We start from the raw sequence: 13,604 nt of genomic DNA, 5'->3' as shown, positions 1-13,604 counted from the left end.
CTGCAAGGAACTGAATTATGCCAACAACCCAAATGAACAGGAGAAGGGTTCTCCCTCCGCTCAGGGCGCATTAAGCGGTAAGCACGCTGGCACCGGCTTGCATTGAGCAAGGTGCGCACGGGCTTAATTGCCTTTACTTGCTAATCTGTGGTGAGCAATTTCAATTGGGTTTCACCACATCCTTGACATGGTGGGGGACAGGTGAAACTGTGCACTCAGGATTGGTGGGAAGGCCCAATTGGGCCCGTGCAGACCTGGCTTATTGGGTAATCCGGCCCTGCGGGTCTTCAGAAAGGAACATGGCCTGCTAACAACTTGATTTTAGTTCAGTAAGACCCATCCTGGGCTTCTGACTGCAGAACTGTAAGATAATAAATGTATGTGGTTTTAAGCCACTAAATTTCTGCTAATTCATTATGGAAGCCATAGAAAACTAATAGGGCTTTTGATGCCAGAAGTGGGTGCTTCTATAACAAATACCTAAAAATGTGCAAACAGCTTTGGAATCAAGCACGAGGCAGAGACTGGGAGAATTTTAGGGAGCGTGATTTTTTTTTTTTTTTTTTTTAAAAAAGCCCAGATTGCTTTGAATAGGCTATTAGTGGAATTATGGACATTAAAGACTCTTGCACTCAGGACTCAGAAGGAAGTGCCAAGTATTATACAGAAAACCTAAATTGCCTAAATACCTAATGCCCAAATGGTCACTAAGAGACCGTTAATAATAACCTGGACTTAAAAGACACTGCTGATGAGGGCTCAGAAAGAAATGAGGAACACCTATTGGAAACTCAAGGAAAGGGGATCCTTGTTATATGGTGGCAGAAAGCTTACTGGAATTGTGCCCTACAGTATGTGAAAAGCAGGCCTTGTAGGCAATGGACTTGAGTATTTCCAAGCAAAATGTTGAAGAGGCAGTCTGCTTATAGTAAAATGCAAGAGGAGAGGGATAAATTTAGGGAAAAAACCATTAAACCAAAAAGAACCAACACTTGATGGTTTTGGGACTCCTCAGCCAAGATAAAAATTGAAGAGATTCAGTCAGGAAAGCATGCCTTAGAGACAAAGCTGAGGGTGTTGCTGTATAACTTTTTGCTAGAAAGATCAGATCCTCAGAAACATCAAAAGGTTAGAACTTTCAGTCACATGGAAGACTCTTTGGAGAGATTAGAGTGTGACTCGTATCTTCTCGACTGTCTCAGCAGAAGTCAAAAATAAAGATGAGGTTCAGCAGAAAGATGTGTGGATGAACCTCTTAGTTAGTGGAGCTAATCCTTGTGACATACTTTACCCACAAGGTTCTTACCATTTTTACACTGGCAGAAACTGCTGGCTTAGACCTAAAGGGGCAGAAAGAGTATGAAATAAAAGAAGACCCCATGTGTTGGTAGAGTAGAACTGCAGTCCATAGGTTTTTCAAAGCTGTGACCTTTCAGAAACAGATCACCAGACCTTTCTTCTGAGGCACCTCTGGGCAGGTTTGAACCAAGAACCTTTCCGTTCGTAGTTGAGCGTTTAACTGCTTGCACCATGCAGGGACTCCATAGAAGGCTATCAGATGCCCAAAATTGTAGAGGCAGGAAACAGGCTGATAAGCTACTCAGCTGCAGGCACGACTCTGAGAACTGAGCCATGAACCATACTGGGTTATTCCCAGGCCTCGGAGCCTAAGGGAGCTTGCCTAGGTGGATTTCAAAATTGCTTGGAATCAGTGACTCCTTTTCTCTTTCAATTATTTCCATTCTTTCCATTCTCTTTTGAAACAGAATGTCTATAATTGTTATCTATGCCTGTCCTACCGTTGTATTTTTGGAGCAGGTGCCTTGTTCTTGTTCTCAGGTCCACAGGCAGAGAGGAATTGTGCCCCAGAGAGTCCGATTTAGATGGTGAGATCTGGACTTTAGAGCTGTTGAGATTTAGAGGAGATATTTGGACTTTGAGGCTCTTAGGATGGGGCAAATGCATTTTGTACATGGGATGGCCGTGAATCTTTGAGGGCCAGAAGGCAGACTGTGCTAGGGAGAATAATGGCTCCCCAAGATGCCCATGGAGCCCTGGTGGCACAGTGATTAAGAGCTCAGCTGCTAACCAAAAGGTCAGCAGTTCGAATCCACCAGCTGCTCCTTGGAAACCCTACGGAGCAGTTCTACTCTGTCCTATAGGGTAACTCTGTTCTATTGAGTCAAAATTGACTCAGCGACAATGGGTTTGGTTTTAGGCGAAGATGCTCACTCCCTAATCTCTACATCCTGTGAATACGTTACCTCACAAGGCAAAAGGAACTTCGCAGATGTGATGAAGTGTGAGGACCTTCAGATGGGGAGATTATTCTGTATTATCCAGGTGGCCCAACCTAATCACATGACCACTTCAGAGTGAAGCACCTTCTTTCCCAGCTGCAGAGAGAACCAGAGAGATGGTATCTTGAGAAGGACTCCGCCTGCTGGCTTTGAAGATGAAGGAAGGCTACTACAGAAAACTCGGTCATTGAAAACCCCACGGAGCACAGTTCTACTCTGACCACATGGGGGCGCCATGAGTTGGGGTTGACTTGATGGCAACTGTTGGTTTTGTTTTTTTATACCTCAGTGGGGTGGCCTTACACTTCAGGATCAATTATAATAAATAGATAACCTCATTTCATCCCAACGTGCTGGAAATATCCGCTTCCTGCTCCGCGTCCTCTCTGTTCCGCTGCTGCCCACCCCTCCTCTGTGCTAGTGTCTCTGGTGTGTGAAAATGGCTAAATGTCACCCTGTGTCATCCAGTGACAAGGCGAGGAAGGAGGAGCAAGAGGAAAAGGAAAACCAGAGGAAGGAACACTGCCCCAAACGAGAGCAGTAAGTACCGAGAGAAGCTGTCCCAAGACGGGCTTCGGTGGTCCCAGCAGGGACCTGAGGCAGCGTCCCGGCCCCTCCCCGTGGGGTGTCCAGAGCTGTGCTTCTCAGTGCAACGCGGTCAGGCCTTGGCATCAGTCCTAGGGGGCAGGGGGTGCTTGGGGCTGAAGGACAGGAGGCAGCCAGTCCCAGGCCGGAGGTCACGTGAGGATCCTATCTGCAGGGAAAGTCCTGCCCAGCTCTGGGACCCCAAGGGGGGCTTACGGGTAAAGAGGGCTTTCTGCAGACTCAGGTGAGCAGAGTCCTGCCCCTGTGAGCCCGTTCACTGGCCCCCACAAGCATTCTGCTTGTCCACACGGGTGGCCATCCACACGCGTTCTGGGTAAACTGAGGGCTTCTCTTTGACACTGGAAGATACCACATCCACAGACCCTAATCCAAACGCAATAGTGACAAGAATGGTTGGGAACACTCCAACACCAAGTCAGTGAGCAGCTGATCTTGCACTTGCTGAGGCCGAGCGAAGGCAGGAAGGCCCCTGGGATCGCAGGAGCCGCTCTGCAAGGCCTGGGCCGGCACGGGGGACATACAGGTGGCGGGCAGGGGGAGACACGTGGAGCCAGGCAAAAAGAAGAATCTCAAATACAGCCTGTAAACTCTCATTCTCAGAAAATCTTGAAAATAAAACCAGAAAGCACCCTAAGATATTTTCTTCATTTAATATTGGACCACGTAACCTGGATTACTCACAGGTCGGTGGTTTTGATGGAGAGGCAGGATCCAAGCTGTTGGAAGTGAGATCATCCGCAGAAACGGGTGAGCGGGGTGGAGAGTTCCCGAGAGGACACTCCAGGGCTCCGCAGTTCAGCCCAGAGAGGCACTGCCTCACCGTCTGGGCGATGTTTGACTCTATTTTTCTCTCCTTGATTTTTGGTTTGTGTCTTCAGTATCGGATTGCATGCTTACTAACTGAGCATGTTTAAAGTTTTGCTTGGTGATATGGATTTGGAGAAATCTGATCTGGTAATCCAGGTCACCCATGAGGCAAGTGGCACTGTGGTGCCACAGATCTGCGTTCTGACAATATACCGTGAGAACGAAATAGAGAATTTATTGTGGGCGCCTTTCTGTTAGGTTACATGGGGAACCTGTGGTTTTCCAAACATGACAGAAAGAAACGAAACAAGCCCATCGGGGTTCCCTAGCACACAGGAAAGCCATAATTGTGCCTGCAAGCCTTATCTCACGGAAATAAAGGAGAAAAAGGCAAAAATTTACCAAACTACCAATGTCATAGAAAAATATGTGCACTGCTGTTTCACGAGAAACTTTATTCTGTAAACCGTCACCTGAAGTAGAATTAAAAAATAAATAAATACCAATCATGCACTTAAAAAAAAAAGTTTACAAAACTAACACATCAGGAAGCATCTCCTAACAGAATGCTCAACCGACACAGCAATGAGGGTCTGGTCAAGAGACCCACCTTGCTGCTAAATACATCAGGGCCTGAGTAACACCTTACGCCTGAGGTCCAGAGGCTTAAAAAGTAGCTGATACAGTGTTAATCCAACAGTAACAAAAGAGTTAAATGTACCTTTCCAGGCTCCAGCCCTAGAAGGGGTTAGGTGGGGCCTGGGATCGCCATTTCACTAAACTCCCCCAGAAGTCTCCGAAGCTCCGCCCACAGCCCTCAGTGATATGACCCTGCTGCGTCTTCATTCCCAGCATCCTGAGGGCATGGACGTGGCTACAGGGCACGTGGGAGTGTCACACCGTGATTTTATAGTCAACGTGGCTCATGCTGGGCTTCTGTGCAATGCTGAGCTGGGATGGAAAGACCCCCAGCCTCTTGCGGTCCGTGCCTGCCTCCCAGCCCATCTCTGGGTACAAGACACATGTGCCCCTCTGTGACTGCGAGGACCCCGTTATGAATGACCACCTCTTGAGCTTTGGCCTGAGATTGCCCAGGGGTCTCTAATCCAGGCCTCCAGGACCCTCCAAAGCGAGGGTCTTTCAGCACGCTGCACGGTTTGTGTGTCTGTTTCCAGGAGGAAAAAGGAGGCCGTGGTCGTGGACCCCTCCAGCAACCTGTACTACCACTGGCTGACCATCATTGCCTTGCCCGTCTTCTACAACTGGGGTATGCTGGTGTGCAGGTAGGGGCGGGGCTCCCCGGGGCGGTGTAGGGGTGGGGGCGGGGGAGCGAAGGCAGCCGGGCCTACGAGGCTCCCACCACCGTCCAGACGTGTGTGCCTCGGGTTCTCCGTCTATAAGATAAGGAGGCTCTGAGACAGGGCCATCAGATGCTCTGGAGCACTGGTGGGGCTGTCCTTGAGACCAGCAGCGAGGGGCCGCCGGATGCTCTGGAGCACTGGTGGGGCTGTCCTTGAGACCAGCAGCGAGGGGCCGTCGGATGCTCTGGAGCACTGGTGGGGCTGTCCTTGAGACCAGCAGCAAGGGGCCTGGCACTTTGGGGCCTTCTTAGGCAAGTTGCTACTCTTCTGAGGGGAGTAGGGGGGTGGCATGCGAGCGTGCTGGACAGGGGCGCAGGCAGGGGCGGGTTAACCTGTAAGCAAGGCACGCACGAGCCTGTTGTGTTTACTTACTAATCTGTAGTGCACAATTTTACATGGGTTTCAGGTGAAAAAACAGGTGAAATTGTGCACTACAGATTAGTAAGTAAATACAGGTAAGCCTGTGCGTACCTTGCCTATTGGGTAATCCGTCTCTGGCAGGGGAGGGGTGCTGTTCTCTGAGTGTGAGCGTGGGCTTAGAGGCCTTGCTGAGCAGGCCTGCAAGGGGTGGGGTGGGGGGGGATGCGGGGATAAACTGTGGCCTGAGGGTAAGCGGGGGTTGGGGGTGGGCTTTAGGGCATTCTGGAGCAAGCTTGAAGACTAGGATGCAAGAGCAAGCCGATGCTCTCTGAGCATAAGTCATGGGGCCCTCCGGAACCGGCTTACAGGGTGGGCAAGCTTGAGTGAGCTGCTGCTTTTCCGAGGACAAGCCAGGGGTCTTTGAAGAGTTCCCGAGCAAGCTTTCAGGACAGGGATGAGGGATGAGCCCTATTCTCCTGAGATAAAGCAGGGGCTTTGGGGCTTTTCTGAGCAAACTTGCCAGAAAGGGTACAGGGGCCAGCCGCTGCTTTACTGAGGGGAAGCAGAGTCTTTGGCGTGTTCCTGAGCTGGCCTGCAGGGTGGGGACGCAGATAAGCTGCTGCCCTGCTGCAGGTGGGGGGCGGGCAGCTCTAGGGCAGAGCTGAGCCCGCTGCAGGCAGGAATTGGGCCGAGCGGCTGCTCTCCTGAGGGTGCAGGGGGCAGTTCTGGGGCAGAGCTCTCCTGGGGGTGGGGTGCAGGGGGCAGCTCTGGGGGACAGCTGAGGCAGCTGCAGGCAGGAATTGGGCCAAGTTGCTGCTCTCCTGGGGGTAAGTGGGGGACGAGCATGTCCCAACCAAGCTGCAGCACTGGGTCTCAAGGACAAACTTTGCTCTTCTGAAAGTGACCGGGGGAGGGGTGGTGTGGTTGGGGCAGAATTGAGCAAACTTGCCAGACTGATGTACGTGGGTGAGATGTTGCTTTTCTGAGGATACGCAGGGGCTTTGGGGCATTTCTGCACAAGCCTGCAGAACAGGGATTCAGTGCAAGCTGCTACTCTCCGACAGCAAGCAGTGGGCATGGGGCTTTCCTAAGCAAGGGACAGGGCCCCTGGGCGGTGAAGACTGGAGGTTTGAATCCACCCAGAGGCACCTCGGAAGAAAGGCCTGGTGGTCTACTTCCCCTTGAAAAACCCTGTGGAGCACAGTTCTACTCTGACACACACGGGGTCACCAGGAGTCAATATCGACTCCATGGCAACTGGTTTTCTGAAGCAAAGACACAGCATGGGGATCAGACACCTCCACTCAGCTCATTATTTGACTATTAGTCTGTATAAAGGTGAGCTCCTGCTCTCTGAGGGTGACCCAAGGGTTTAGGGGTGCTTCCTAGCATGCCTGAGGAACAGGGGTCACCCGCTGCTCTTCTCAGGGCACATGGGAGGGCTTAGGGCCGACCCTACACAAGCCTGCAGGATGGGTTTGCAGGGCGAGTCTCTGCACTTCTGAGTGTGCACTGGGATTTGGGGCTTTCCGGCACATGCTGGGGGACCCAGCTGTGGGGAGAGGTGCTGCCTCTGAGCACCGGCAGTGCCTCTGTGCCCTCCTGAGCCAGCGTGCAGGACAAGGACGCAGGGGTGGGTGCCGCTCTTCTGACAGTGAACGAGGGCTTTGTGGTGCTCCTGAGCAAGCTTGCAGGACGAGGAGGCAGGGCTGAGCTGCTGCTCTGTATGGGTGAGGGGTAAGCGGTGGGTTTGGGGGCGTTCTGAGCACGGTGCATGATGGGGACGCAGAGGAGACTGGCTGCTATCTGCGTGTGAGAGGAGGGTTTGGATGATCCACGCGAGCCTGCAGAGCAGGAAATGCATCTCCTGCACTTCTGTGGGTAGGCGGGACCGGGGTGGGGGTGGCACTTGGGCCCGTTCCTAGCAAGCCTGCAGGCCGGGGACGCGCGCACTACCTGCTGTTCCGCTGAGGGTGTGGTCAGGGGCCGCGGAGCCGGTTCTGACTCATAGCGACCCGTGGACAACTGAACAAAACAGTGCCCGGTCCCGCACCATCCTCACAATGGTTGCTATGTTTGAGCCCATTGTTGCAGCCACTGTGTCAATCCATCTTGCTGTCAGTTCCTCTTTTTCGCTGACCCTCTACTTTACCAAGCAAGATGTCCTTCTCCAGGGACTGGTCCCTCCTGATAACATGTCCAAAGTACGTGAGACAAAGTCTCCCCGTCCTTGCTTCTAAGGAGCACTCCGGCTGTACTTCTTCCAAGACAGATTCCTTCTGAGAGCAGGCGGGGACTCTGGAGTGTTCCTGAACAAGTTAGGGGGCAGGGATATGGGGACTAGCGGCCGCTGTCTTGAGGTTCCCTTGAGGGTTTGGGGATACCAATACCGACTGTATGATAAAGCGTGAGCAGAAAGATCTAGAAGTCAGTAACTATTCACTGGCTTGCTCAGTTGTTGTCTCAGAAATTCTCATATTTTTGTTGGAATTTGACTCCAGAAATCCAGCCCTGTTACCATATTTTTGTTGGAATTTGACTCCAGAAATCCAGCCCCATTACCTGGCTCCATGAGTGAGGCCCAGAGAAACTGCAACCGCTAGGGCCCCATGCCTTCCTGCTGAGAGGCAGCAGGGCCTGCTCTCCTTGGTCAATCCTAGTTCTTCCTGTTGAGGGCTCTGCGACCTCAGGGCCTGGGTGTCCACATCAGAAGCCTGTGGTGATGACGCCAGGGCAGTGATGCCGTAGGAAGGCTGTTCCCGGGAGTTAATGATAGTGTTTGTGGCACTGACCCGGCACTGCACTTGGCCCAGGCTCCAGACACACAGCGATCCTTCTCCCACTTGGCCTAGGGCCTGTTTTGATGAGCTTCAGTCCGAGCATCTGATGATGTGGCTGGTCCTGGACTACTCGGCAGATGTCCTCTATGGCCTGGATGTTCTGGTTCGAGCCCGCACAGGTGAGTAGGCCAGTGGGGGTGGGGTGGAGAACGTATCTGGACCAGGACACAGACCCTATAGGGTGTATTAGTGAGGTGAGCCATGGGGACTACAGGGCGTGTTTAGGAAGATCCAAAATGCTAGGCTGGTGTCTTAGTTATGTAGTGCTGCTATAACAGAAGTACCACAAGTGGATGGCTTTATTCTCTCACAGTCCAGTAGGCTAGAAGTCCAAATTCAGGGTGTCAGCTCCAGTGGAAGGCTTTCTCTCACTGTCAGCTCTGGGGGAAAGTCTTTGTCATCAATCTTCCCTCGGCCTAGAAGTGTCTCAGCACAGGAACTCTGGGTCTAAAGGATGCGCTCTGCTCCCAGTGCTGCTTTCTTGGTGATATGAAGTCCCCATGTCACTCTGCTCACTTCTCTCTTTTATATCTAAAAAGAGATTGACTTAAAACACAACCTAATCTTGTAGATTGAGTCCTGCCTCATTAACATAACTGCCTCTAATCCTGCCTCATTAACATCATAGAGATAGGATTTATAACACATAGGAAAATCACATCAGATGACAAAATGGTAGACAATCACACAATACTGGGAATCATGGCCTAGCCAAATTGATACACATATTCAATCCATAAGAGTTAGATAGTACCTACCTTTGACCGTGAGAACCCAGGGAGGCTGGGGACCCTCCCAACAGTGAGAGTGGGTGATGCTGCTGTAGCTCCCTCAACCGGGAACCCTTGGACAAGGCCCTGAGCGAGGATCAGACACCTGGGTTCTGGTCTCCCCTCTCCCAACTAGCTGTGTGACCTTGGGTGAGTCACACTGTCTCTCTGGACCTCGTTTGTATCACCTGTGATGTAAGACGGCTCACTGCAATCTCAAAGGACCCTTCCAGCTCTGGCTACCCAGCACTGGAGGAAGCGAGAGAGGGTCAGGCTTGGAGTCTGTCTTTCTGGACAGCTGAGGATCCAGGACACGCTGCTCTGTGTCTCTTAAAGGAGTTTTAAAAGAACAAGAACTAAAATCTGTAAGGAGTCCCTGGGTGGTGCCAACGGTTAAGGCGCTTGGCTGCTAACTGAAAGTTTGGAGGTTCAAATACACCCAGAGGCTCCTTGAAAGAAAGGCCTGGCCATCTACTTCTGAGAAACCAGCCATTGACAACCCTATGGAGCACAGGTCTACTCTGACACACATGGGGCCGCCAGGAGTCGGGGTCAACTTGACAGCAACTGGTTAAACTCTGAATCAGGGCCAGGCTAACAGTGACTTCTTCAGGTCGCCTCTGGTTGCCAGTGGGAGCTAAAAGCCAACCCACGCCTCCAGCTCCTAGCCGTGCACCCTTGGGACACCTTTTTCTAAATTGCATGCAGATATCCTACAGGTTGGTATAGGCCCTGCTTGTCGCTTACAAGATTTTTGAACTAAAAACTGTACAATTAAAAAAAAAAAAAAAACCATAGCCATCAAGTCGATTCTGACTCATAGAGACCCTATAGGACAGGGTAGAACTGCCCCATAGGGTTTCCAAGGAGCGGCTGGTGGATTTGAACTGTCGAGCTTTTGGTTAGCGGCCGAGCTCTTCGCCACTGCGCCGGCAGGGCTGTACAGTGCAGTAATTGCCAGTATAAACACCAGCACATCACCTCTGCAGAGCTTCCTGGTGTACAGGGCGTTTTCACGCACACTTGTTTTCTCGTTATCACTGCCGCACGAGACAAGACACACAGACGTGGTCATCTCCATTTTACTGATTTAAAACCGAGACCCAGAGACACTCCATGCCTTGCCCAGAGTCCAGGGTCTGTGAGCAGCAGAGCCAAACTGGAACCCCGTCCTATTCCACATCGCTGCCTACCATTGGAACTCTTAGAGACCTCAAGGGCACAGCATGAGGCTTGCGTGGGGGACCGAGCCAGCCCTGGCGGTCTGCCACTGCCTGGTCAGATAAGGCGACATACATCCAGAGCACCTGGCTGTCCCTGGTCTCAAGCTGTAGGGGGACAGGTTGCCCTCACTCAGACACTGACCCCACTTCTTCCTGCGCTCCAGTGGTAGCCCTGACAACCTAAGATGGGCGGAAAGCTGGGGGGTGGGGCTGGGCTGAGGGACGGAAACCAAGTGGCCATAGATCATGTCCCAAGGGAAAAATCCTCAGGATTGAGAGAAAGCAGCAAATCCCATGACACAGGGAATGCCACTCAATTACTTGATAAACACGTGTGTGATGAATGAATGATATCAAGAATGGGGGCTGGGAAACAGGGTGTCCTGATGTGTGAGCACAAACTTGATGTCTGCTTTTCACAGAGGAGGCCATCCCATCCTCAGTCTAGCCCTCCAAGTGTGGCCCGGACCCAGCAGCCTCACCCGGGAACTAGTTAGAAATGCCCAAACCTACCCACAGATGGAAAGCCTGGGACGAGGCCCCTCCATCTGTGTGTTGTGAGCCCTCAGGACGACTCTAATGCTCACCAAAATTTAACAGCATTCATGATATTATTCTAATTTTTGTGTTTGTTTGCAGATGTAAAAAAAAAAAAAAAAAAAAACACAGGGATCATGGCCTACTCAATTGATTTCACCTCACACACCGAATGCCCAGTCTACCCCAGGCCAGTCTGCCTCTCTGGGGGGGTCCCAGGCTTCACCTACTTTAAAAGCCCCTTGGGTGATTCTAAGAAGCTCTGGTGATGCAATAGTGAAGTGCTTGGCTGCTAACCAAAAGGTTGGTGGTTCGAACCCACCCAGTGGCTCTGTGGGAGAAAGACCTAGTGATCTGCTCCTGTAAAGATGGCAGCCTAGGAAACCCTATGGGGCAGTTCTTCTCCGTCACATGGGGTTGCCATGAGTCAAAATGACTCTATGACGCCTAACAACAACAGTGACACCTAATGACAACAACAATGGGTGATTTTAACGTGCAAGTAGCTCTAATGAGAACGGCTGTGTTCCCGGGCAGTGTGTTTAAAAAGTCGGTTATGCCTCACAAGTAATCGGGGACTTGAATTTGATAGGTCATGACCTGAGTTTTAAAACATTTTGTTATCAGTATTTTCCAACATACACAAAAGCAAAGAGGACAGTTTTATGAGCCCCCATAGGCCCCGCACGCAGCTCCAACAGTTACCGACGTTTTGCCGATCTTGCTTCATCTCTTGCTTCAATCGCAGATGGTAACCACTTCAGCACGTATCTCTAACTTTAAAGCACTCTTATTTTTTAACATAACTTCCCTTTTTTTTAATTGAATAGTCATTCCTTGCTATCTTCTAATACTCAATGATACTCAAATTTTTCCAATTGATCTCTGTTTTTAAAAATTAGGATGGAATAGATTAGAACAGCATAAAATAGAAAACAACAGATTGTATTTCATGTAGTAACGTTAAATGTTGTTTTATGAAATCGCTTCTGTTGTATACATATAACTACATCTTGTGCAGTCTCCATGTAAAATATCTTTCTGTGGGTCATAGTCAACAAGAGGCCAGCTCGTTGATGTCCAAGTGATCTCCCTCTTCTTCTTCAGGCTTCCTCGAGCAAGGCCTAATGGTCAAGGATGCTGAGAGGCTATGGAAGCATTACACGAAGACCATTCACTTCAAGCTGGACGTGTTGTCTCTGGTCCCCACGGACCTGGCTTATTTAAGGCTGGGCATGAACTACCCAGAACTGAGGTTCAACCGCCTACTGAAGTTTGCCCGACTCTTTGAATTCTTTGACCGCACGGAGACAAGGACCAACTACCCCAATGTGTTCAGGATCGGGAACCTGGTCTTGTACATCCTCATCATCATCCATTGGAATGCCTGCATCTACTTTGCCATTTCCAAGTTCATTGGTTTCGGGACAGACTCCTGGGTCTACCCAAACATCTCGAACCCAGAGTACGGGCGGCTCTCCAGGAAGTACATTTACAGCCTTTACTGGTCCACCTTGACCCTGACCACCATCGGTGAGACCCCAGCCCCCGTCAAAGATGAGGAGTATCTCTTTGTGGTCATAGATTTCCTGGTGGGCGTCCTGATTTTTGCCACCATTGTGGGCAACGTGGGCTCCATGATCTCTAACATGAATGCTTCGCGGGCAGAGTTCCAGGCCAAGATTGACTCCATCAAGCAGTACATGCAGTTCCGCAAGGTGACCAAGGACTTGGAGATGCGGGTTATCCGCTGGTTCGACTACCTGTGGGCCAACAGGAAGACAGTGGATGAGAAGGAGGTGCTCAAGAACCTCCCAGACAAGCTGAAGGCTGAGATCGCCATCAACGTGCACCTGGACACTCTGAAGAAAGTGCGCATCTTCCAGGACTGCGAGGCGGGGCTGCTGGTGGAGCTGGTGCTGAAGCTGCGGCCCGCTGTGTTCAGCCCTGGGGATTACATCTGCAAGAAGGGGGACATCGGGAGAGAGATGTACATCATCAAGGAGGGCAAGCTGGCAGTGGTGGCTGACGATGGGGTCACCCAGTTCGTGGTCCTAAGTGATGGGAGTTACTTTGGGGAGATCAGCATCTTAAACATCAAGGGAAGCAAGTCGGGGAACCGCAGGACAGCCAACATCAGGAGCATCGGTTACTCGGACCTCTTCTGCCTCTCCAAGGATGACCTGATGGAGGCCCTGACCGAATACCCTGAAGCCAAGAAGGCCCTGGAGGAGAAGGGACGGCAGATCCTGATGAAGGACAACCTGATCGATGAGGACCTGGCCAAGGCCGGGTCGGACCCCAAGGACATCGAGGAGAAGGTGGAGTACCTGGAGTCCTCCCTGGACACCCTGCAGACCAGGTTTGCACGGCTCCTGGCCGAGTACAATGCCACTCAGATGAAGGTGAAGCAGCGTCTCAGCCAGCTGGAGAGCCAGGTGAAGACCTGTGGGAGAAGCTTCCAGTCTGATGGGGAGGCTCCTGGGGATGCTACAAAAACAGAGGACAAACAACAGTGAAAACGCAGGCGTCTGTCTCCCGCTTCACACCATCTGTCAGTGTGAACGCCACATGGCCATGGGCACACAGCACTGGACTTGGCGGGGTTTCATTCCAGCTCTAACCACTCTTTGCAAGCTGTGTGGCTTCAGGAATGGGACTCATTATGTTGGCCCCACTTGGTGCCACATTATTGCAAGACGCATGTGAAACGCTGCACACGGCAGGCTCTGTAAATTGTGAAGTATACCCAATCTGAGTGTGTGAATGTGTGCACATGGAAATCCAATTATTTCTTTTA

At 51.2% G+C, this 13,604-nt stretch overlaps 1 protein-coding gene across 1 annotated transcript in view; it reads left to right on the top strand.

Moving 5' to 3' along the window:
* CNGA3 (cyclic nucleotide gated channel subunit alpha 3) overlaps positions 1-13,323 on the top strand; it is a 28,035-nt gene extending 14,712 nt beyond the window's left edge. The window contains 4 exon segments of the mRNA XM_004369333.1: positions 2,476-2,483; positions 4,892-4,996; positions 8,287-8,393; positions 11,912-13,323. Coding sequence (XP_004369390.1) covers positions 2,476-2,483; positions 4,892-4,996; positions 8,287-8,393; positions 11,912-13,323 — 1,632 coding nt within the window.
* The last annotated feature ends 281 nt before the right edge of the window (positions 13,324-13,604 follow it).

The sequence above is a fragment of the Trichechus manatus genome, unplaced genomic scaffold (genome assembly GCF_000243295.1).
Source record: "Trichechus manatus latirostris isolate Lorelei unplaced genomic scaffold, TriManLat1.0 scaffold00004, whole genome shotgun sequence".
Taxonomy (NCBI): Eukaryota; Metazoa; Chordata; class Mammalia; order Sirenia; family Trichechidae; genus Trichechus; species Trichechus manatus.
Note: the sequence above shows the minus strand (reverse complement) of the source record. Positions and strands in the feature narration are given on the sequence as shown.